The following is a 26,401-nucleotide window of genomic DNA, read 5'->3' as shown; positions in this document are numbered from 1 at the left end:
AGTAACATTCAAAGTTACATTGCAAAGTTCTTGGAGGGTATTAGTTATTCTATGGGGGTAGATTTTGGTGCAATAATTAGGAGAATATGCCATAGTACTGAAAGAAGAAACTGTCTTGATTAAAGAAAGGTAGTGCTTTCAAAAAATGCTTGTTATATTTTTATTCCCAAACTGCCCTTACGAATAGAGCTGCCTTACTAGAATCTGTCTCCCACAGAGTTACAGCCTGTTTTTGTAACAAAATCAGGGAACTAATGATTGTTTTCTATTAATACATCATTGCGTAAATTGTAAGAGAGAAAAAATAGTGATTGTAAAGATATCCTCTTCCACTTAGCATAAACAATGCATACTTTTTATAAGGGTGGGAACGTGCTTTTAGTTTTCAGGTAAAGTTCTTAAACTCAGGGCTTAGAAAGATTGTATTCACTGCCATTCTATAGGAAATGTATCCAGCATAGAACTGCTCCAAGCAATATGGGTTGTGTGCTTCAAAACAGTACAAATTTTTAGAAAATACATTCTGAAGTGATAGTGACTTTCTCAAAATAGTTGGGAAATACAGTTAAAATTCCCTCTCTGAAGTCAGTTTGCATCTCCTGTTAGTGCATGTGCATCATCATACAATTCTGAGATGTTTCCAGGTAGGTTGTCATATTTTGAAGACAGTGGAGTTCCCTTGTTTGAGCAACAAAATAGCTAAACATTCATCAGATGCATGAATCCCAAAAGCTTCATAAGGCATCTTATCTTGGCCCTGGGAGGGGTGGAGGGGGAGGAGGCTGTCTCATTCTCTTTTTTTTCTGTCAGTTCTGTAAACTTAGAGCAGACGTATTCTTCCGGCAGAGTTAATTATCTGGCTGAGCCCACTTTAATGAATATTTCTAGGATAGCTGGAAGCACACTTGTCAGACAATGAATTCTTTACTGAAAATTTCTTGATCAGTCTTTGTATTCCAAACCTAGACTGATGTTCATCAAAAATATGTTTCTTTGCCACTGTAAAAGAATGTAAGAGTCATTCCTAATGAGAAAGTTTGCGATAGAAGAAGCTCTGCAATTAAAGCTGTTTTATAAATATTAATACATAAATGAAATTAAAAAAAAAAAATAATTTAGCACTTACCAGGATGATGTCTAGGGTCAAGATAAGCCAAGAACTTTTCATTGTTAACAGTGATGTGTTAACTTGGACACTGTGTTAAAGTTTCTTATTTTCCATCTCTCAGAAGCATCAGACTTACCATGAAAGAGCCAATGTTATTTTTCCTGTTGAAAATTCTGTTCTGCTAATATCCTTTTGCTTTCCTATAACTTTCTTATTGTCTATTGTTATCTGATACTTTACTGCAATGTATGTTTTTGAATTTTTGTGTTTGTAATAGCTGGTAATATTTTTTGTATTTTATTGTATTGTATTTATATTGTATTTATATTTTATTGTATTTTATTGAAATAATGTTATTATTTCAGCTACACTGAAGGAACTCATATCTCAGACTATGGTGCGCTGGTCCCAGGAAGATCAGATTCAAGATCCAGAATTGGTTCGGATTATGTACACTCTCCTGCGTAGGCAATATGATAGCATTGGTGAGCTACTTCAAGCTCTGAGGAAAGCATACACTATTAGTGATGCTTCTGTGAAGGATACCATTAATCTGCTTGCTGCACTGGGCCAGATTCGCTCGCTTCTCAGTGTAAGAATGGGAAAAGAAGAGGAACTGCTAATGATTAATGGATTAGGGTATGCAATTAACATCATTTTATTTTTGAATAATGCTTTCTATTATACTGGTAAATCCATCCACTTTAGATCCTGGATGAAAATTGTTGCTGTATTGAAATACTGATGTGTATCAGAATTTTTTAGTATGGCTTTTTTTTTCTGTGAACCAAAGTATCTGCTCACCTAAAAAACTGGACTGTTTTTGCAACAGTGAAGCCCAGTGAGTATTTTTTTGTTGATGTTTGGTAGACAAACATGTTTTAGCAGATCTAGAGTAAACAGGTGACTTATGTCTTCATTGGTGTCAATACCACACTAAATTAAAGCTCACGTTATTTTTTCATGTATAAGTGAATAGACTTGTTGCTATCCTCATAAGTGGTGAGTTTTTACAAGCAGCTAGGCAGAAGCAGCAAAGCATTGTGATCTGAAATATTTCAAGCTGGTTAGAATTGTATCAATTGTAAGTCAAAGTATTTGAACGCAAAAGACTACTTATTTTATCTTTTATAACTTCAGAGTAGTAAGACTTTACCTTTATGTAATCCCTGCTGTGGTATGAAAATATTTTTCTCCATTCTTGTTATGAAACTATTCTTCTGAAGTAAGTAGTTTTGTGTATGCCTATTACTGCTCTTATGTGAAGATTGGAACACTCAATGTTGGAAGTAAATAAATAAATAAATTCACAGAAAATGAATTGCCTAAAATTAAAATAGAGTGTTTACAAAGAAAACGTTGTAAGATTATCTAAGAACTACACTTCTTTGTCTTTCATCAGGAACATTGAACAGTTTATCTCCTTTATAACAGTTGTAAGGAACTGGCATTGCTCTTACTATTTTGCTGTAGAAATTGCAGGGTTCTTTTTTGTAAAAATTGAAAACAATAGTTTCTTCAGTTGAATTGGGCAATTCATAGAAACAGCTTATTAATTAGTATGTGACATCATTACCTAATTTGTCTCTGTTGCTGAGTTTGTAAAATTACTGAGATTTCTAATGGGATTGAGGATGACTTTCATCTAAACTGGGTGTGTCTGTAGCCCCCTTCCCAGAGGTAATATAATTCTGTTTCCTTTACCAGTTATCCGTGTTCATTTAAAATAGGCATGATTTTTTGTTCTTTGCGTTTTGTATTCCCATGAAAACACATAAATAGTGTTCTGGATTATTGAACAAAAATAGAGAATTCCAGAATATGTTATAGGAGAGTGGGCAGAATGCAGCTGTTAAAATATTCCTATTTAGGAGATCTCTTATTTCATTTTACTTCTTCTCTCAGTCTTAATTTTGGAAATGTTGATGAAAGATGTGTAACTGATATCCTTGAAAAATAAGTCTCTTTAGTATCTTCTGCTTTATGATCTGAGAAAATGAAGTAAGCAGTGCTTCTGCAGAGACAAGATTAGATTTGGATTTATTGATCCCCGTTCTCTACTTACAGCATAACAGAATATATTCTTTTCCACTTAGATCATAACAATATATTTTTTCTTTAAACAGAACAGGCGGTAAGAGGAATTTAAAGATGGAGAGGAAAAGAGGAAACAAATGCCATTTTCAAATAATAAAAAAGTTTAGATTGTTATTATATAGAATTTGTGAAAGAGGAATGGCAGCATAGTTTAATGTTAATTATTTTTCAGATGTTTTTGGTTTATACTGAAATCTGAGAATTTAAAATCCCATTACTGCTATGAATGCAGATTTCTAAAATCTCTAATAAATGAAAATAGTATTTCTTAATGATGTTGCCTTTTCTCCCACTTTAGAGATATAATGAACAACAAGGTTTTTTATCAGCATCCTAACTTAATGAGAGTCTTGGGCATGCACGAGACTGTTATGGATGTGATGGTGAATGTGCTTGGAGGAGATACATCTCAGGTAATTTCACTGTAATTATATTGTTAGTTTTGCATCTTTAACCTCTGTAAAGGTATAAAAGGATGTTAAAGAGGACGCATCCAAAGATAAATAGATCTCTTTTATGTGCCTGATACTGCTTGTCTAGTTTTAACAATTCTTAATTAACATAAAGAATTGAGAAGTTCTTAAAATACATCACCAGTGTTCTAGGAATTATTATTATTATTTTCTTAAGTAAAATGTTATAAGCATTTTATTTAATAGTACTTTAAAAGGTTTTGTTGTTATTTAAAATTAAATATACAGGTTAGATTCATATGTGGGAGGTCTAGGTCTACCAGGAAAATGTCTTCATCTTAGATAAAGTGTTGTTAACAGTAAACCACATACTTAGTTAACTTACACCAACTTTGTTTTGAGTGCTCAATTTCAATTTCTTGGAGCTGAACTATAATTTGCAAAGTTGTACTTAGCGTTATGTTTGAATGTCTGTATGTTTGTTTAAAGGTACAGTAGCATGACTGTGTTCCTTCAGCTACCTGAGGAAAGTTAGAAGTGAAGTGGGTTTATCTTTTTTATTCTCATTTATGCCTGATTTTTAATGTTAATGCCTCCCTTCCAATAAGAGGATTATCCTCTGTTCCCAGTGCTTTTTTTTGTGTTTTGTTTTGTGTTGTTTTGTTTTCCAGGCCAGGCAAGCTACAGTTAGTTATTGTCTGATTAATAGTGTAATTCATAGATATCACAACCTTTTTTGCTGTAATGTTTGTACATGAAGTCAGAAGTGACAAAAAATACCCACCAAAACTACACACTGCAGTGCCTTCTAGTTCTATGTAAGAATGTTGTTGTAAAGAATTTTATAACGCAAATCTACTTAAATACGTAACAGAATTTACTGTGATGTTTTTGTGAGCAATGCAGATCTAAAAAAAATTAGTTGGTAACTTGGTCACAGCTTTTAACGTTTCTGGCCATCCAGAATATCCTATTTTGTGTACCTGTCTCTATGAAGTGTGTGGGGAATCCAAAAAGATTGCCCACTGATCTGGAATCTTCATTGGAAGAGGAATCTTATCAAGAAATATGGTTAAGAAATTGACTGTGTTGAGAATTTGATCTATTTCAATCTCAAGGTACATAATTTCCTCACAAAGTTTGGAAACTTGCAGAAAATCAACACCAATTTTTTTTTTTTTTTTTTTTTTTTTTTTTAATGAAGACTGAGATATATAGAATCATAAAATCACTAAGGTTGGAAAAGATCTCTAAGATCAACCAGTCCAACCAATCCACCTACCACCAATATTTCCTTCTAAACCATGTCCTTCAGTACAACATCTAAGTGTTTCTTGAACACCACCAGGATCAGTGACTCCACAGGTTGCCTAGGAAACTTGTTCCAACACTTGACCATTCTCTCAGTGACGTATTTCCTAATGTCCAATCCAAATCTCCCCTGGTACCACTTGCAGCCATTCCCTCTAGTTCCTATTGCTAGTTAAATGAAAGAAGAGGCTGAGTCCCACCTCACCACAATCTCCCTTCAGGTAGTTGTAGAGAGCAATAGCATCACCCCTGGAGTCTCCTCGGGACTGAACAATCCCAGCTCCCTAAGCTGGTGATTGTTAAGCACCAGCTTGGTTGCCCTTCTCTGAACACTCCCCAGGGCCTCAATGTCTTTCTTGCAAGTGAGGGGCCCTAAACTGAGCACAGTACTCAAGGTGCAGCCTCACCACTGCTGTACAGAGGGATGATCACTTCCCCACTTCTGCTGGCATCACTATTTCTGATACAAGCCAAGATGCCATTGGTCGTCTTGGCCACCTTGGCACACTGCTATCTCATCAGTTGAGCACTGACTAATTATCCCAGGTCCATTTCCTCTCCATGCTCTTCCAGTCACTCTGCCCTAAGCCAATAGCATTCCTGGGGTTGTTGTGGCCACAGTGCAGGACCTAGCACTTGGTCTTGTTGAACTTCATCCCACTGGCTTCAGTCCAGTTATCCAGCCTATCCAGATCCCTCTGAAGAGCCTTCCTACCATCTTCTCAGGCAGATTGATACTTGCTCTCAACTTGGTGTCCTCTGCAGACCTACTGAGGGTGCACTCAATGCCCTCATCCTGGTCTTCAATAAAGATGCTGAACAGGACAGGCCCCCTGGGGAATACCAGTTGTGACCGGTCACCAGCTGAATGTGACTCCATTTACCACCACTCTCTGGGCCCAGCTATCCAGCCAGTTCTTTACCTAGTGAGGAGTGTATACTCCTAAGATATGGGCTACCAGCTTCTCCAGAGTATCGTGGCAGACAGTGTCAAAGGCTTTGCTGAAGTCTAGGTAGACTATGTTAACAACCTTTCCCTCATCCACCATGTGGGTCGCTCAGCCATAACAAGAGATCAGATTGGTCAAGCAGGACCTTCCTTTCATGAACCCATGCCAGCTAGGCCTGATTCCTCAGTCCTGCACATGCAGTGTGATCATCCTCAAGATTATCTGCTCCATAATCTTTCCTGGTACTGAGGTTAGGCTAACAGAACTGTAGTTCCCTGGATCCTCTTTATGACCTGTCTTGTAGATGACAGTCACAAGGAATGAGACGCTATGCAATGTCATCTCTGGTTTAGGAACTGGGCATTTTCTGAAGTTGCAACAGCAGATGCTTTAAGTCATGTTTCTAGTTTCCTGGATTAAATGGTTTTATTATGAGGCTGTATTGAGATGCGTAATGAGAGTGTTACAGTTCACTGCTTCTCTAGAGGAACAGTCAGAAGGTAAAAATTTGTCTGTTCAAACAGAAGGAAACTCATGCCAGGCTTCCTCCCAACTGTGCTATTAATAAATGAGTCAGAAACATCTGAAATCTGTGGAATATGGTGTAGCTGAAGGTTTCTTGGTAACTTAGAAATACTTTAATATTTACTTTAGATAGTATCCGCTTACAAACCCCAGAAAGGTACTTGGTTGGTGAAAATACTCAAGCAAACTTTCCATTTTACATCACAGTTAAGTTTTAGTGGATAGAAGCCTAAAATAGTTATTATTAAAGATTGTGCTTTTGTTCTCAGAATTTTGGAGCCATAACATTGGTTTCTATTGTTGGTTCTTCATCCAGTTTCAAGCAATGCTCTTTTTGACTCTCAGAATTACTTGAAAATCTTTTCTTTCATATTAGGAAACTTTTATACTATGTTTTTGTTCAGATGACCTTCAATTATAAGCAATTTCTAAAATAATTTTTTTACATTCGTTCTGCTTACTGTAATTCTCTAAATTAGGTTGTCACACTTTGTATCCCTGTAAATTATGGACATAGAAGCATTGTTGAATGTCTTCATGAGGGAATAAATAATTTTCATTAATTTTCATATATCTTATGTTTAAAAATATAAATGCTTCTTGCACATAATAGTACCTTCATGAGTGAAATAGACAAATGGGACATATATTATGAAAAAGACCTGTGTAAAAATAAAACTACAGTTAATCAAATCAACTCCACAAAAATTATCTGAATAGATAACTCATATGATACAGCTTTTAATTATGTTATCATTTTTCCCCAGAAACCTGTTGTCTCAAGTAAAAAGGATTTACTTAGAATTAGAATTGTGTTGTAAGAGAGGCAGTACACATTATGCATTGTGTAAAGAAATATAAATACTGTTATTTATAGTTGCAAAGCATGAAGTGAAGAAAACATGACATCATAGGAAGAAAACACAATATTCCATTTAGCTATCATCACGGATATTAGAGAATATAAAATATTATGTATAATATTGTAGATTACATGGTTAGATGATAGAGACAAAGAAAGAAAAAATGTTTTTGCCCAAAGGATGCTGGTCAGATTATTTAAAAAATTTTCTCCCTGATTTTGTGAATATCTTTAGGATGCAAATCTGCAGCTGAGCTTGATGCTTTAAGTGCATCTAGTATATATTGGTAATTTTAATAGCTCTGGTAGGAAAACCTTAAAAAAACACCGGAAAAGAACTGTACATTAAAGATAAAATATTAATGTGTATTATCAAGGCCTATTCATTGAGCAATGTAGAAGACTTGTACAAATCTTTTTCATAGGGACTGTGTATTCTTACTGTAATGAGTATGGGAGGATAAAAAGAAGATTTTCAAATATTTTATTCTGCTATGATCTAGTATTTTGGTGACCGAGCTTGTTGCTTTAACCATTTTTGTATGTATATAAAAATGTATATATAAAACACATTTTAGCCCTGTTTGCTAGTCTGCAGATTGCTTTTGAGAGAGTTGAGAAAAATAAGTCTGTTTTTCTTTCTTATATGTTCTCTATACTTCTCTGCAAAATGATTTTCCAACATTTTAAACCCAAGGGCCTAATGAATACAAAGGTTAAAAAGAAATGCAGATCCTTTCTTAAATTAAAACTAAAGCAACTGCCATTTGCTTATCACCTTGGTTACTTTGCTATGCTTTCCTTGTTAGGGATGTGGGAAGAAAAATTAGAACAGATTGGTAATTAACATTTTTCACTGCTTTGTCAACATTCTTTTCAGCAGATCGCTTTTCCTAAGATGGTGGCAAGCTGTTGTCGATTCCTGTGCTACTTCTGTCGAATTAGTCGTCAAAACCAAAAAGCCATGTTTGAGCACCTCAGTTACTTACTGGAAAACAGCAGCGTTGGGTTGGGTATGTCATATAGCTTAATAGTTAAAATCAAGAAAAGGAATAACTGTGTAATTTGTATAGCAATCCAAAGTGTGTGATGAAGTCTTGCTTTTTTCACCTTCTTCTCTGTTTTCCTTTCATCTGAGCAGTCTTGACATAGAAAAATTTAGGACCAAATCTACATTTGTTACGCTTGGTATAACTGTCATTGGAAATCTAAGATGAAATTAACGATCTTTGATGCTGATCTATTTCATCTGGGCAAGGAATATTAATTTCTTTTTTTTGCTGTAGTTGTTTCCCTTCTCCTCTAAAATTTATTCCACTAATATGAATTTCGTATTTATAATTTGGAATGGATATTTGATTGGGTGTTTGATTTTTGATGTGTTTGTAGTAGCCCAAGAAAAATTCTCTTGGCTATGTAGATGGTTATATTAGCTAGCTGTAGTAAGACAAGTCAGCATGTGATTTTTACAATGTTTTGGCTATTCATAGCTATTATTTCTCTGACCATATTTATCCATATTGAACACCAAAAATGGAACAAGAATTAATGAAATAAAACAGGCAACACTGCAGTTTGAAAGTGACTATTTTACCTGAATATAGGATATATTATAAAATAATGAAATGATAGGGTTATGCAGCTTCTGAGAATTACAGAGCTGAAACGTTATTCAGCTAAAGAAACTGTTGTATAAAATTGCTTATAGTTTTCCATGTTGTTAATAATCATTTCTTAATCTGCATTTAAAAATAACGTAGTTCTGATTGTTTGTGGATGTGGATGTCAAGACAGGAAAGGATTTCAGCATTTATTGTAACGCTATTTGAAAACTAAGCATGTTCTTGGTTGAAGAACAGCTAGCTGTACATACAACATGCTATTAATATGTTTAGATTCCAGTGTGATTACTGCCCTCTGCTGCATAACTGTGGTTACTGCAAACTGAGTTTCTTTTCTTAAATTTATCTATATTAACGTTCTTCTGCAGCATTTCCTTCAATGAGAGGTTCGACACCACTAGATGTTGCAGCAGCCTCTGTAATGGACAACAATGAGCTTGCACTAGCACTGGAAGAACCAGATCTTGATAAAGCAAGTGATCGCTCTGACCTACTTATTCAATAGTATACTTGTAGCAGAAGGAAAAGGGCAAGTTTGATCATAGTAGTATTTGAATATGGTCTTTTCAGAAATACTTGCTCTAGATATGTTCTGTCTTAAAGTAAAGTTGATTGAGCAATGTTTTTCATGCTTTGGCTTAACACTTAGTAGGAATCACAGTAAAAGAGAACAAGAAGGTGCAAGAAGGTGTTTTCCTGTCTCCTGTAGCCTTTCAGTGTTATCAGGTAGAAAAGATAACAAGAATGAAGGCATGAAAAAAGAGAAATGCATGTCAAGAAACATAGTTTGAGGGGAGGAACAAATTCAGGTGAAGTAAGAAGAGGGAGAAGATAAAGAAACAAACTGAGTTCATAGCTTACATAAATCACAGAGATTGAAAGAGATGGAGATAATATCTCAGAGAACAGAAGAGAAAATATATGAAGAAGGAAAGTAGAGAATATTAGGTTTAGCTGCAGAAGGAAATGAAATCCAGCATTTGAGATTCTGGCAGTGTTTAGGAGAAAAGAGAAATTTTAGGAGAATAGGGATGAAATAAGAGTGGTGGGTACAAAGATACCAAAACAGAATACATGTTAATGCATCAGTGGGAAACAGAAACCAGAAAACTGTGTTTAAAATGATAGCAGAGCATCCACAAAACCTCTGTGGAATATGTCAAAATCCATGAAGGAAGTATTGAGTGAGGGTATCTGGGTTGTTGTGATATATTTAATCAGCAGAATATGCAGTGGGAGAGGCAAAAATTGGTAAGAGTAAATAAAAGGATGTATGATGGGGATAGCTTGGAAAAGACAACGGGAGGAATATTAATGGAAAGGATTTGAGAGCACAGGAATATGTTAATTAAATATAAGCAGCATTGAGAACAATTCTCAATTTTGTATCATCTACAAACGTGACAAAGATGCACTCTTGTATCATTAATAAAGATGTTAAACGATTTTGATCCTGGGTTACACCATTAGTGACTGTCAGAACATCACCAGTGACGGTTGTATTTTCATGGATAGCACTGTTGGGCAAGTCACTGAATTACCAATTTCAAAATCTACTTCAGAACAAAAACCATGTTCATATGTTATTTACGTACTTTTATTTAAAAATATGAAAATCACATCTATGCTGTTACCTCCAGGTTTCCTTTTAAATGATTGAGAAACCATTTTATTCATGTTTTAGAAATTCAGTTTACCACATTTCTTGTTTTTCAAAATGTGTCTTATTTAAAGGTATTCTCTTTGCAAAGAAATGCTGCGTTGGGAATTTACATATTAATAAATATTATGGTTCTCCACACTTGGAGAACTTTTAATGATATTTATCAATCTTCTGAAAAAAAAAAAAAAAAAGTATATCTATTAGAACTGGTGTTAATATACTAAGTAAGCTTCTGATGCAACATTTACTTTGCTCTTGTAACAAGTTAATCATACATAGCTATCAATGTGATAAAGTTGTTAAATAGTATTTTAACTGTTTTGCTGTAATGTATTGTAAAAAAAAATAAAATAAAAAAATCTGAATATGTTATTCTCCTTTATACATACCAAATGAAATTTTTTCATATTGTTGTATTAAGTTGTAGTGGTTTCAGAAATGAAATGTTTGAATTCTTGTTTTTGCCATCCTCAAAAGCGAAGACTAGAAGCTAAGATTGACACAATATTGAGTTCTAGTGGTTGTTTATCAAATGAAACAGCTAGTACATTAAAGCTATATTATTCAATTAAAAAATAATGCATTGACAGTAATTTTAGAAATTAACTTCTGCATACACGAGTAAATGAATGTTTCTGTATTGTAGGTTGTTACTTACCTGGCTGGTTGTGGACTGCAGAGTTGTCCAGTATTGTTAGCTAAAGGATATCCAGACATTGGGTGGAATCCAATTGAGGGTGAACGTTACCTGTCATTCCTAAGATTTGCAGTTTTTGTTAACAGTAAGTAAAATCTCTTGAGAATTTAAAGGTTTCTTTTTAATTACTTTTCTATCCATAAAAATATACTAACAGACAGAGAGAGGTTAATGCATATCATTGTTGTTACAAACGTTTTTTTTTGCTTTCAAATGTAAAAAAAAAAAAAAAAAAAAAAAAAAAAATTATTTTTATATAAAAAAAATTTTTGGGTGTTTTTAAATATAAAAAAAAAAAAAAAAAAAAAAAAAAAAAAGTATGTAGATATAATATATATATGCGGGTGTGTATATATATATATAAAATAACACATATATTATACATATGATAAATTTATAATTTAGGAAAAAATGCAGTTATCTTCAAACTAAAAGATACCTTTCAAAAGAAAGCATGTATAGTGCTAAGATTTCTTTTTCGTCTTCAGGTGAAAGTGTTGAAGAAAATGCAAGTGTTGTTGTAAAGCTTCTTATTCGACGACCAGAGTGCTTTGGACCAGAGCTTAGAGGAGAAGGAGGAAATGGTTTGCTGGCAGCTATGCAAGAAGCTATACGGATCTCTGAGAATCCTACTCGTGACCTTCCCTCACAAGGATACAAAAGAGAAGGGTAAGTAAATGTGAATGCTAGTTTGGAAAACGATGATGTAGTAGCTGGTTTAATCATGCTAGAAGTATGTGGATAATTGACCCTATTAAGTAAGGCATTGTCCCTCTCTACTCTGCCCTTGTGAGGCCCTATCTGGAGTACTGTGTCCAGGTCTGGAGCCCCCAATACAACAAAGACAGGAAGCTGTTGGAGAAGGTGCACAGGAGGGCCACGAAGATGATCAGAGGGCTGGAGCACCTCCCCAGTGGAGACAGGATGAGGGAGCTGGGCTTGTTCAGCCTGGAGAAAAGAAGGCTCTGGGGTCACCTAATTGCAGCCTTTCAGTACCTATGAACAGGAGAGGAATCAAGTCTTTGAAAGAGTAGACAACAGCAGGACAAGGGGAAACGATTTTCAGTTGAAGGAGGGAAGATTTAGATGGATGTCAGGGGAAAGTTCTTTACTATGAGACTGGTGAGGTGCTGGAACAGGCTGCCCAGAGAGGTTGTGAATGCCCCATCCCTTGAGGTGTTTAAGGCCAGATGGGATGGGGCTTTGGGCAGCCTGGTCTAGTATCAAATGTGGAGATTGGTGGCCTTGCATGTGGCAGGTGGGTTGGAGATTCATGATCCTTGACGTCCCTTTCAACCCAGGCCATTCTGTGATTCTGCATTATACAAACACAGAACATAATAGATTCACACCCACAATCAGTTGTCGTATTAAGTTCATTAGGTATGATCTAGATGAAGTGGAATGCTAGTTACAGAAGCAAAGTCTGAAGGAGAAATTAAATGGGAAGGCTACTGTGGAATGACACGAAGGCAACAATAATGTGAAAGAGGATGGCCTGATATAAGTCAGTTATTATTATACTATTCAATTGCATCCTAGCTCTAGGGATACAAAAAAAGTATATTTAATCTGTAGCCAGAAATGTGTATATCTGATTTATAGTCTCTGAATCATGGATTTCGCTTCAGAGAAGAACTATAAACTTAGACTAGCATAATTAGTGGCATTGCTGATTGCCTTTTAGTGATGAAGAGGAGGAGGAGGAGGAGGAGATCGTACACATGGGCAATGCAATCATGTCATTTTACTCTGCTCTCATAGATTTACTTGGACGCTGTGCACCAGAAATGCACGTAAGTTCATTCTGTCACTTGCTCAGAAAATGTGGGAGATATTTGAACAGAACTATACGTATCTAAGTAAGCTGTTCCTTTTTCAAAGGCTTTCTGCCTTCAGGAGGTGGACTTTATTGCATGCTTTACTCTGCCTATACAGATGTGTTCCCTACAATCTGTTCACAAAAATTGACTTTTGATTTCTTGTTCTCTGTTATTTTTTTTTTTTAAAGATTTGGGAAATTGTATGACTATGGGATTAAAGTACAAACAAACAAATAGCATTGCACTTTACACAGCCAAGGAAATTTCTGAATCTGGCCCTTTACTGTACTCTTAAAAAGCCATAAAAAGTTTATTTCTTATGCATTTTTGGAAAGTGGCATCTACACTATCTGCATATATTGTAAGAATAATTCTGCAAGTAACAGGAGTCTTTTAGAAAATGACACTTTCATCACTTTATCTAATGGGTTCTTAGGAAGCTTAGCCACGTAGGCTTTTTTCCTTTCTTAGGAATTTATAATACCATTACATTATTGATGACATCAAAATTAGGAAAGATGAAAAAAGATCTAAGGTAAAAGATAAAATCTGCAGCTCCTTCACTGTGCTGCAATACATTGAATTTCTTTGCATTTTTTCTAAGTAGTATGGTGTTTCAAAAACAATTGCATCAATATCAGTATTTTGAGGAAAAAATTCCAATTTTATTCAGTACTAAATTTCTTAACTGATAAACCTTCTCTCTAACAGCTTATTCAAAGTGGGAAAGGTGAAGCTATTCGAATTAGATCAATCCTTCGATCTCTAGTGCCAACTGAAGATTTGGTTGGGATTATAAGCATACCACTAAAGCTGTCAACAGTTAACAAAGGTAATTTCAATCTTTTTACTAGGCCAACACAATTTTTATAAAATGCTGTTGTCACATATGCCTTCTAATGTGAAATAGAACAATCTTACTAGAATTGAGTATAAGTAGGTACCTTTTCTTTAGGCTTTAATTGGACATGCATCAATTAGACTTGCTCCCATATAATTCATTCTTGGTCCCATGGATCAGAGAGTGTAAAACCCTATGAAATAACATACTGGAGCACTGCCCTAGTGCTGTATAGCAGTCATTATAGAGGTGCTGTCCGTTTAGGAAGAACCACGTGAGTTTGAACAAAGCCTCTTCGACAGCATCCAGTCATTTGTTTAGAGAGATGAAAGGGTGACAATTAATATCTGTTTCTGGACTTGGTATGCAAGAATTTATTGAATTCTTTTATCATAATATCTGTACCCTCAAACTCCTGTGGCACTAAGTTCCAGAATTTTGCTATTTTGCTACATAAAAATACATTTTAAGCATCGTAAAAAAACCAAGCAAACAAGCAAACAAAAAACAAACAAACAAAAAAACCCACCCTTGTACTCTATTAATTTTAATGAACACCCTAGACTTCTACTATTGGTATCTAGTATCTTGATGGCTTGTTTTCTGCTTCATGGTGAGTTGATGGTTTCATAGAATTTCAGTGAGGTCTTCAGGATCTCTTTCCTGGCTTGTGTTTTCAGTTCCAAGATCAGCATCATAAAGGCATGGCTTCTTTTTTCTGCATAAGTAGCAGCTTAGAGTTGTCTGCATGAAATTCAGCAGTCTCTACTTTTTCTAGTCACTCAGTTTTATTACTGTTGTATGCAGGCTTTTAGGCTCTTTTGTTTACTTTCTTCTGCAGGTCACTGATGACTCAGGGTATATTCCTGTTTGATCGATTAAAATGTTGCATGTGTATATCATATTTATTTGTTAGTTAGTTTTCTGCCTATTCTGTATATTGGCAAAGGAAACTATACTGTTTCTTTCGTCCCTGAGGAAATGAAAACCAGCTGCATTTGGGATTGTCCTGATCCAAAGTGCTCTTCTACATCTACTGTCTTTTTCCCAGTTTCTGGATATAACGTTCCACTCTGACCTCTAATGTTCAAGGTCTGAAGCCTGATTTGGTTTTGATTCAGGTGCACACCGACCTTCATACATATTCATCTTGTCTTAAAATGTTCTCCCTTTCTAGCTAATTCTCCCAATCTAGCTAAATAATGCTGCTCTCTCTCCTTTGCTTTGAGACTCAAAATCTCTTTTTCCGTAAGGTCCACCCATAAGATAAAGGCAAGTTACCATGGAATCCTTTCACACATCTTGAATCTACCTACTTTGTGCATACATTCAAAACCCGAACCCTGGAGCACAGACTTCTCACTTTCTGCAGTAAACTCTGTAGCTCCCCGTATGTGTCTGGATTGAACCTAGTTGAACTTGAGTTTTTATCATTGAAGCTGACAGTTTTGATACTCCCTGCTAAAGGAAACTCCATGGAGACTCTTGAATTTTCACCCTCATTGCTCTGAAACTTAAAAATGTGACAAATTCAGAGATTTCAGGACAAAAAGAGATGCTCTTTCTTGTTATGTGACTGCTGATTCTTTTCCGGAAGCAGTCGTGGTTATTCAGAGTGGATGTTATTTTCAAAAAATAACATTCAAGATAACCTTATAAACTGAAAATACCTAAAAAACTTGCATTCAGCAAAGGAGGACATTTTTACGGTACAAGATTGTCATCTTTACTGTTAATTTATGCATGTTCCATAGGCTATGAACTACCAGTCTATCATTTTCTTCTAGGGCAAAATAACATTATCCTCTTTCCTTTAATTGCATTGTACTTTCTGTTTCACAATAATTGTCTATTACTCATAATAGTTAAAGAAGTTTATCAGTTATATAATAACTTCTGTTGCTGTTATTTTCCTTTATAAAAGCATATTTTTTTCTAGTCTACCTAACATGGTGCAAAAATTAAAATTCTTAAGCTTAAAAAACTTCACATTTACTATATATTCTTAATATTTGCAGTAATATTTTGCTTTAGTTTTACCTGACAAACATTCTATATAGTGGTAATGAAACAAATGGAATAATTACTCATTCTTAAGCTTTTATTTGAGATGAGAAGATTAATGACTTGTAAAGTAATAGATTTTTTAAATTGAAATAAATACCTTTTCTTTTTCAGCACACAAGAAATCTAAGCAAGAATATGACTATAAGCATTTGATTTTAGACATGAAATTTGATGATAGTGTCTTTCACTGTTTTGGTGTTTCTTTTTTAGTTAGTTATCTGCTATTAAAAAAGCAATTATGTATATTTGTGTAGATGGCACTGTAAATGAGCCAGACATGTCTGCACATTTCTGTCCTGACCATAAGGCACCAATGGTACTCTTTTTGGACCGTGTGTATGGCATTAAGGACCAAAGCTTCCTCCTTCACCTACTTGAAGTTGGATTTCTACCAGATTTAAGAGCTTCTGCCTCTCTGGATACAGTAAGTATTTTGCTATGGAGATTGAGTACAGTGGGTGGATAAAGTGACTCAATTAATTTAATAAGTATAACGTTGAGTAAAAATGTTTTTTTTTTGAAGGGTAAGTATATGCCTTCTATAAACTCAAAGAGAAACAGTTCAGTTACATTTTCATTCATTGGTAGTGCTTGAGTTTTGGTCATAAGCATTCACTACCACTGGAAGTGTATGCAGAACTTGTAATGAGTATAGGTGTTAATGAAGGCTTGCATTAATTATGTCGTAAGTACTTAGAATATTATTATGTAATATGTCTAACGATTACTTTCAGTTCATGCGTTCTTCCATATTACACTGGAAATTCATACTTCTGTAGATATGACAAAATTGAGATGAAAAATGCTACATAATGCTTGGTGATTTTTTTTCCCTAACCAGTTTTAAAGAGCAAGCTGCTTCTTTTCTCATTTCTCTAATTGTTTTTTTTCTTTTCTCTCTCCTCCTTTTCTTTTCTTTTCTTGATTGGTTCAGAGAGAACTATTTTAATGAGAGAAGTGGATGACTTGGATTTTCTCAAGTTCATAAAATGACTGTCATCATCATGTATATATAGGGAATGCTATGCTAGCATCCAGCCACTAAGCAGATTTCAGGATAATGCCTCTGTCATGTTTTATAAATTTTTATTTAGTAACTTTTATTCCATGAGATATCAATTTCTACTTCATACAGGTTTCTCTAAGTACCACAGAAGCAGCTCTTGCACTAAACAGATATATTTGCACAGCTGTGTTTCCTTTACTCAAAAGATGTGCTCCCCTCTTTTCTGGAACGGAACATCACGCCTCTCTTGTTGACTCCATGCTTCATACAATATATAGGTTATCCAAAGGACGTTCCCTTACAAAAGCACAACGAGACACTATTGAAGAATGCCTGCTTGCTATCTGCCAGTATGTATACCTATGTACAAATTCATTCTTTTGTTTGAAAATAAGAATATGCATTTTATTTTCATATATTATGTATATATACTGCATATAATGTAGGAAGATGAGTGTTTTATTCTTGCATGAAATAAGTGACCAAGCTGTGTTACTCCAGCACCATTTCCTCTGCTGTCATATGGCACAATCATACCTGTTGTCCAATCACATAAAGGGAGTGCAAAAATTTGCTATGTGATTTACCCTTCTACATAGATGAGGCATGGTGAGATTCTTTAAGCTTCGATTTAACCAGTCTAGTGTTTCCTTTCTCATTATTTTGATTATATTCTCCTAAGGTATTATGTCTGTGTGCATATCAAGTTTTTCAAAATACTTTTAAAAGTGGTTTGAATTCTAACATGCAAAATGATTTTACTAAGCAGATCTTCCTTTTTTTTTTTTTTTCTTTTTAATTATAGCCACTTACGTCCCTCTATGCTCCAACAGTTATTGAGAAGGCTAGTTTTTGATGTGCCCTTACTCAATGAATACTGCAAAATGCCACTCAAGGTAAACAGTGTACTTTTTTTTTTTTTTTTTTGTAAATGCATTCAACATAAAACTTACTTCACAGTAATTTATCTTTGGTCTTTATGCTTTCACAGAACGGAGTGCACTGCTCTCTAAAAAAATAAAAATGAAGCAAAAAATGCTGTTCCTATGAGTTATTCAAAGTAGAGAAATAAATTATAGGTGTGGGCATAAATAATATTATATATGTAAATATTTAAACAAATATTAGACATTCAGACTGCATGAGTCTCTATGACATATCACTAAATACCAGTTAATCATACACGTTTTCTTCCTTGAAATTCTAGCTTCTGACAAATCACTATGAACAGTGTTGGAAATATTATTGTCTACCGTCAGGAATGGGAAGCTATGGAATTGCAGCAGAAGATGAATTACATTTAACTGAAAAACTTTTTTGGGGAATATTTGATTCCTTGTCTCATAAGGTAATGACTATAATTCACATTCCAGAATGGGATGACTGTAAAAGAATTCCAATGGTAATTTGCAGTGCCAATGCAGAAAATGCCTGTCTCTACAATTATTTCATGTAATATGGGAGATATGGCAACGAGTGCTAGCAATGAAGTACCATTCTAATGGAAAATCAAGTGCTGAATCTTGAAGAATTTTCTCTAAACCAATGTAATGTATGATTTTTGTTTTGATATGTTTCCACTGATGACTGCTTGCTGCACTAACATATTAATTACTCAACTCTGCTCTAGTCTGCCCTCCTAAACTTTTTATAATACTTTTTACTGACAGAAAATAGCAATAATTTTAAGAAATGCATGTACATGTGAGTCATATAATTGGTGTATGCACTATAAATCTATGTTGTTTTCAGACAGACGCTTTTATTTTGACAGTTTGCTGGTCATAGCCTAGTGTAAAAAGTATGAGCCACCATTCTAGAAATTAATATATTCCTATATTATTGCCCAAAATGTGATCTTTTGAAGTTTTCAATGCCTTTTTTTTTTTTTTTTTTTTTTTTTTTTTTTTTAATATTTAGGGAGTGATTGCATTTCCTACATTAGAGACACCTTACTAAAAGCTTTTTGTACTTAGTTGGTTTCAAAAATCATTATCTGATTTTAATGACATTTATGCTGTCACAAGTGCAAAGAGCGTCGGTGCAGGCTGAGATCACAATTAATTGTTTCCGATTCGTCTTAGTATTTTACAAATAAATGAAGACCATGTGTTTTTGCCAGCATTGATGGCCTGCTACAGTAGTATTTGCATCTCTCTGTAAATGAGTATTAGTCCAATGTGAGCACTGTGGTAAAGCTGCTAAGCTACAGTGTTCTCTGTTGTTCCATTTGGTGCTGGGGTAGTTACAGGCTTGGTATTTTCATGGCTTCTAATTGTGTTACTAGAAGTGATTCATTCTATGATCTCACTTCTTCTATTTGTGCCCTAAGCACAGAATGTTGCAACAAAGCTAGAGGAGCTTTCTACTTGCTGTGGTGTATATCAGCAAATATCTTCAATGAAACTTAACATTTTCTTAAACAAAGTCATTGTTCAAATTTACAATTTAAAATATCATATAGTCCTTCTCTTTCTTTAACAAAAGAAATATTTCTTCTGTTTATCAAATAATTATAATAGCGCAATGATGTTCACTGGTAAATCTTAAAGCCTTTTAAAGGTACATCATTTTGTGCCTTTTACAGATGGGGAATCTGAAACATAGAGAAGTGAAGTGATAATTTTTCCTAGGCACACTAGTAATTTTGTTTGAGAGCTAGAAGTAGAATCTAGACCTCCTATGACCTGCTTTCTCCTCTACCATTTTTCTTTTTTTATACTTCAGTATGTAGCGATTGAACTTGTTTCATGGCAAGTTACTAAGGATTCAAAAGTAACTGCACTGTGTGTTTTTATAGTTATCCCTAGAGCTAATTAGACTATTTAAATAAATATTCAGATGGTGTTAGTTCACCTTGTAACATGCTACAGTAAAACACAATCTTTTTGTGACTGGCATGATTTAAACTGAAAACAATTTAGGGGGTAGGAGGGAGAAATGACAATGGCTTCTGCAGTTAAAATTGGAATTAGTAATTCTAGAAGGGCAAAGACAGAATTTTATGAATAATTGTACTTAGATTGTTCCAAAAGTAATGCCTCCTATTTATTTCCATATAAATAAACTACAGCCGACACAAAGAGCACAGTAACACTATTTGACAGAAAAAAATCTCATCTACAAAATGCTTTTTCAACATAGTCACCACCATTAGCTATGTATTTTTGCCACTGATGAGCAACAGCCTACATGAAATGCTTATAAAAATCTGCACCAGCAGAGGTGACCTATTGCTGTCACCACTGTTGAAATGCACCAGCCACTGCCTCATTACACTAATAGCCACTATTGGTCTCCATAAGTTTTCAGCAAGTGTTGATGAAGGTCAATGGGTGCAATATTTTCCACATGAAGAAATTCAGTGACTCACCTTTGCTTTGTGTGCACATTTATGTCATTTTGTCAGACCGTGCCTCTGCTGCCATGTGTCACACAGCAACAAAATGGAATGGAATATTGGCAGGAAAGTTCAATTTCTACTGCCATACCACCAACATTCACTTCTGATGCCATCAGCCAACATAATAAAATAGGAAGCATTACTTTTGGAGCAGCCTTTATCCTCTTATATTTTGGTGAATAATGTTTAATCCTTCCTATGTAGGCCTTTCTGGCCCAAGGAGAGTTTAAGATTCATATGTAAATTGTTTAAGTTTACACAAGTGACAGCATACTCTTAACAATCATCTAAGTAGTCTTAAAATATGTCAATTTGATAGTGAGAAAAACACATTATGCAGCAATAATTTTGCTCTATGTGTAATTTTTAAATGTGCTTTACTGTTTATTTGCATCTTCTAATATTTGTATGTATGGCTGCTTGGTTTTCACTAACATTTTGCATGTTTTTTCTATTGGGTTTTCCAACCAGTTCCTATCTCTCCTGCAGAAGTATGATCCAGAGCTCTTTAGAATGGCCTTGCCCTGTCTAAGTGCTATAGCTGGGGCTTTGCCTCCTGATTATTTAGATACACGAATTAGATCAACATTGGAAAAGCAGATCTCAGTGGATCCAGAAGGAAATTTTGATCCCAAACCTGTCAACACAGCAAAGTGAGTTATGCAATTCATCACGATTTCTTTTCCTTATATATTTTTATACTATTCCTTTTTAACACTTGTTTCTCCTCTGCACATGAAGTTGGCTGGTAATTGAATTTTAATGATACTACTCACAGTAATGATAGTACTCATAGTAACGCTACTACTGATAGAGAAATGGCCTTTTAAGTAATTCTTCTGCTTCTTAAGTGTTCTAATACTTTTGTATTCAGTAACTGATTATTATTAATTGATTATTGCTGTTAAAATCAAGCCCCTGCATCACCTGTAATTATGCAGCCGAAAATGTCCATATTAATATTGTCCTTCATCTGAGAATGTAGCATTTTAATTATACTAAATATTTATCATAAATCAGACTACAGTAAGGTACAGTTGAATGACCAAACGCTCCTTTGTTTACAGCCTTGTACTTCCTGAAAAGCTGGAGTATATTGTCAGCAAATATGCTGAGCATTCTCATGATAAATGGGCTTTTGATAAGGTAGGATTTATTTTAATGCTGGCAACTGTCAGAAGAGGGCTACGAAGTAATATCTGGGATGATTGGTGAAAAAAAAAAAAAGAATAGTTAAATGATAGGAACTTGTTCAGATTAATTCCCACATATTTCTTTTGGGATATTTGTATGAAATCTTTTCCTCAAGAAAGTATGTTGATGCTTACCATTTTTTCAAAGTGGCCTGAATTTATTAGGACAAAACTTGATAGGGTCTGATAAGGGGTGACTAATTTGTTCTGTTTCTATTTTTTATGCTAAGAATTTGTGTTCCTTACCTTGATGTTGCTTTAATAATGATATTCTTTTAATGTCAGAGATTCAATTTTATTGCAGCAAATCTGTGATATGGCAAAGTATCTGGGCAGTCAAATGTCTTTTATTACTTCAGGATATATAGTTAGAGCTTTTCTTTCCTAACTTTAAGATTGTTATGTTATGTATTGTTTCCTAACTTTAAGGTTATTATGGCCTATAATTTTCAAACTTCTCTGCTCCTGTGTCCTCTGTTTCACTTCAAAAGAGGTATAGAGCAATAAATGACAGTCTGTAGAAAGTAATGCCTATTTATTTCTATGGAAAGTAAAATAGATACAAAGAGCACGTTAACACTATCTAATAAAATTCTCAGCTACAAAACACTGTTTTTCAACACAGTCACCACCATTAGCTATGCATTTTTGCCGGCAATGAGCAAGAGCCTGTATGCCAAGCTCAGAATCTGCACCAGCAAGTGTGACCCATGTTTTGCAGCTGCTATGAAAATGTAGTTGCTAGGAAAATGTCGCCCACTCAGTCCATCTTCCATCAACAAGAACAGATGGAGGTTAGAAGGGCACTAAATCTAGACTGTACAGTGGATGTGGTTGGATAATAACGCCACGTTTGGCAATATACTCCACAGTCTTCAAACTCTTTTGGAGCCTGGCAGTACTGAAAAGTTGTTGTCTTCTCTGGACTGACTCTGGAAGTTTGAGGCTTCAGCTTAGTCAGCTTTGTGATGTAGCAGTCAGAGCTGATGGTTTATCTGAGTTCAAGGAAGTCTAGAAGAATCGTGTCTTTGCTATTCCAAAAGATAACCCTTATCGCTTCACGTGGTGAGGGCTGCGTCTTCAACTTTTTCTTCAATGGGAATACACACGTTGCCACTGCATGGACTGCCATTTTGACCCCTGCTTGTAGTGGTGACACCACTTCTCATCATGGCAGTTGCACTGAACAGATATATAGAAATAACAATTCTGCTATTGTGTGGGTCTGTGCAAAAGAATGTTTTCTTCTGTTCAGGTGCATGCATTTTGTTTACTACAAATTTCTGGCACAGTGCAGCTATTAGTGTAGATCAGCAGTTCAGTATAAGAAAGTAAACTTGCAAATTTGCATTTATTCTTCTGTCCTGCTCTCATTTCAGTATATATATTTTTTTCAGACTAATAATGGGTGGAAATACGGTGTTTCACTGGATGAAAATACAAAGACTCATCCATTAATAAGACCTTTCAAAACTTTAACTGAGAAGGTAATAGAATACTTCATCTATATTAATGGAAAGTAACTTGATTGTGTATTGTATTTTTAAAATTCAGTTTCAAATATATAATATAAAAGGAGATTCAAACTATAATTCCAATGGTTAAAAACAGTAATATCCATATGCTACACTGATTATATAGATCTACACATAGAAATCTACATATAGAGAAATACATAGTTACAGACATAGGTAGCCAGGTATAGAGCCCTGCATGCATTATATGCTTTCATTAGGATGTTTTCATAGGCCTGAGATAATTTGTACTAAAGACAATGATAGCATGGAGTTTTTAGGTTGTTGTGGGTGAGAAAATCACTAGCAGTAATTTTTGTGGTCTAGGCTAAAGTGTAATCTAACATATCTGAAGACAATTCAGTTTTCAGGAAGTATAGTATAAAATTTTAAAGAAATTGGAGGAGATGCTACTCCTCCAGAGTAGCTACAGAAGTTGGAGAAGAAACATTCAAAATTTTTTAAATGGTCTTTTATTTGAGTTTCTTAAGTAGGCACAAATGTCTTCAAGTCATCAAAACACAGAACTGAACTTGCATTCTGTTACATATTTTTGCAGTCATTCATTGGGTAACATTTACATTTGTCCCACTTGACAACTCTTTTTCCATTCAGAAAACTGAGATGACAAAATCAAGAATTTTAATTTCACAAGGTTTATAAGTTACTGTGAAATCTTCAGAGAGGAGCTAAAGAATTGTTGGGTGAATACTTATTGAAGCCATTTAAAAAGAGTATTTAAAGAGAATATTTGAAATGATCTTAGGTTAAAAGCTTTGAACCATTTCTAAAATTGTCTTTCCTTGTCATGTTAAGTATCACAAAAATTCTGATTGATAGGAAGACCTGAAGTATTTTTATTAGGTTGATTTGAAAAGTCTTTATATGATGCTCTTAATTTTCTTTTCCACAACTTTTCAAATTTGTTACTTAGCATGTTTACTTCTCAAAGGTCTGATAAATTACAGACTCTTTCCTAATTTTTTTTACTGATGGCTGTTTTTGTATGAAGAGTGTATGTATCAGTAATATTCTGCATTCATAACTAGATATAAATATAGGAACATAAAAAAAAAAAAGCTTCATGCTTTTATATTCAAATATATACTATCGCTCAGCTAATTTAATCCACATACTGCCATCAACATTTTTAAATTATTTTGGGCTGTAGAAACTAATTAATTGGTTTCCAGGTACAAACTCCCTAACTGCTTTAGAGCAAATCACTTGAGATATGATAGTTTTTAATAAACATATGTCCCATCCAAAAAAAAAAAAAAAAAAAAAAAAGCCTGTGACTACTTTAAAGCTTTTTTCTCATGTCAATCATAACCTGTCTGTAGGTATAATATAGAAATTTCTTCAGCTATTGTAGAGTGTAAGAGTTTGTAGTGAAGGACAGCCTGCTTTTATTGAGTTTTCACTACCTGCTGAATAAAGAAAATTATTTTTTTCAAAGGAAAAAGAAATTTATCGTTGGCCTGTGAGAGAATCACTGAAAACCATGTTGGCCATCGGGTGGAGCCTCGAGAGGACCAAGGAAGGGGGAGAAGCAACGTTACAACAGCGTGAAAATGAAAAGCTCCGCAGCATATCTCAGTCTAGCCAGGTATGGTGGAATTCAGAATGAAAAAGGACTGCTTGTTAACTTACTAAGAGATTATACATCACATTTGTTTTAGATTCTTTTTTTAATGGAATGTAACTTACAATGTTAGAGTTCCATGTCTGGAAGTTTTGTCTCAATAATAATAATAATAATAAAAAAAAAGCTTTAACACTACGGAGGGGATTGAAAAAAAAAACCCAACTTTTTAAATGCAATAATGTTCAGAGACCAAATCTACTGGAGAGAGTTTTTGTATAGTCATTCAAAGAATACGTAGCAGAGTATTTAATTCATTTTTTTTAATGATTGTTAAAAATTATTTAAAAAAACTTTATCAAACAGAATAATCCAAAATTGACTTTTGTCAAGATTATAATCAGATAGATATTAAGATTGGTCATATAATAATACTTTTTGTTAAATCTACTTGCATATTTCTCAGGTAATTGTACAGTGCCTAGTGTTTTGATGTGATATAGACTATTTTTTTCATTTGCAGTTATTTGTGCTAACATACTGAAACTGCCATTCAGTTTATCTGTATCTTGGAGGATAAAGAAAGCTGTTTAAAACTATGATGAGCAACACAAATGTGTGGCTAACAGAAAATGTGTGTTAGTAAGTCATACCAAAACATACCATGGATTCTGTTATGTTTCTAGAAGTTCATATGATGCCTCAATAGTACCAAAGTACAAGAATAAATTGAAAAATGTTTTCAAACAAACATGAACAAAATGCATGGTGTGATTCGGTACAGGATTTCAAAATCTTTAATTTGTTTGAAATTATTGATTTGTATGTGACTTCACTTTTAGTCTCATGAGTAGGTTTGCTGCATTGGAGCATTCACAATAGAAACATTCTAAGACTGCATAAATCTATTGCATCATTTTCTTAGTCTGTGCATTCCCATAGACAGTATCTTATTTTCACTTTTCACAGTGGTGCCTTTAGTATATGGCTCATTGAAGTTGTCACACTATTCTGTCATGTTTTGAAAATCCATTCAGTGTCTCATAATTAGTCTCCTCTTAGTCTGAGAAGCATACTTTTTAAAAGCAGGCTTCCATCTCTTCCCAACAAAAAGACATCTAAATATCTGCATCCTTCTCATTTCCATATCAACAAATATATTGTTAATTTTCCTGTGTGTCTTCATCACGTTGTCAGACAAAAGATGAACACAATTTCTAAAAGAAATTTTAAAAATTGTGAATTGTGTCACTCTGATTAGGTCAACAACAGACATTGTAGTTATATACACACACACATATACCTGAAAAACTTCTTATTTGAAAATAATTATTTTTCTTTTCCCTCAGGGAAATGGATATAGCCCAACACCACTTGATCTCACTAACGTGGTACTTTCTAGGGAACTTCAGGTTTGTATTTGTGTTTTGGATGTTTTGCGTTGGAAAGACATTTCATTGATGAGTTGAAATTCACCAAGTTTTATGAGTGTATATGTGACTTCAGCTGTGGTTCACTGTTGTAGTAAGGTGCTTGCCATATTTACAATTTAAAAAACAGATTTCTATTCTTTATCTCAGTGTTGCTTCCTGAGATCCTAGAAGAGTTATCATGAAGCTAGGGAAGGGATTCTAAACAGCTTTTATATATATATTTAACCTGTGCTGTGCTTACTTTGAACTGATACTCCCAATGTTATGCAAAGATGCTTGCTTTGCTGT

The 26,401-nt window shown here is 34.4% G+C and overlaps 1 protein-coding gene across 1 annotated transcript in view; it reads left to right on the top strand.

Moving 5' to 3' along the window:
• The window catches only part of RYR3 (ryanodine receptor 3), a 156,753-nt gene that overhangs the window by 65,181 nt on the left and 65,171 nt on the right, over positions 1 to 26,401 (top strand). Inside the window, exons 39-55 of the mRNA XM_042813262.1 lie at positions 1,474 to 1,747; positions 3,504 to 3,618; positions 8,147 to 8,279; positions 9,257 to 9,360; positions 11,198 to 11,333; positions 11,737 to 11,917; positions 12,936 to 13,044; positions 13,783 to 13,903; positions 16,234 to 16,403; positions 17,115 to 17,335; positions 17,791 to 17,881; positions 18,193 to 18,333; positions 20,860 to 21,041; positions 21,456 to 21,534; positions 22,979 to 23,068; positions 24,555 to 24,704; positions 26,030 to 26,092. Of these exons, the coding sequence (XP_042669196.1) occupies positions 1,474 to 1,747; positions 3,504 to 3,618; positions 8,147 to 8,279; positions 9,257 to 9,360; positions 11,198 to 11,333; positions 11,737 to 11,917; positions 12,936 to 13,044; positions 13,783 to 13,903; positions 16,234 to 16,403; positions 17,115 to 17,335; positions 17,791 to 17,881; positions 18,193 to 18,333; positions 20,860 to 21,041; positions 21,456 to 21,534; positions 22,979 to 23,068; positions 24,555 to 24,704; positions 26,030 to 26,092 (2,360 nt within the window). The remainder of the gene's footprint in view (positions 1 to 1,473; positions 1,748 to 3,503; positions 3,619 to 8,146; positions 8,280 to 9,256; positions 9,361 to 11,197; positions 11,334 to 11,736; positions 11,918 to 12,935; positions 13,045 to 13,782; positions 13,904 to 16,233; positions 16,404 to 17,114; positions 17,336 to 17,790; positions 17,882 to 18,192; positions 18,334 to 20,859; positions 21,042 to 21,455; positions 21,535 to 22,978; positions 23,069 to 24,554; positions 24,705 to 26,029; positions 26,093 to 26,401) is intronic.

This window comes from Centrocercus urophasianus, unplaced genomic scaffold (assembly GCF_019232065.1).
Source record: "Centrocercus urophasianus isolate 14NV4802_14NV808 unplaced genomic scaffold, USGS_Curo_1.0 seq_14, whole genome shotgun sequence".
NCBI lineage: Eukaryota > Metazoa > Chordata > Aves > Galliformes > Phasianidae > Centrocercus > Centrocercus urophasianus.
The sequence above is the reverse complement of the archived record's forward strand: the minus strand, read 5'-3'. Positions and strand labels throughout refer to the sequence as shown.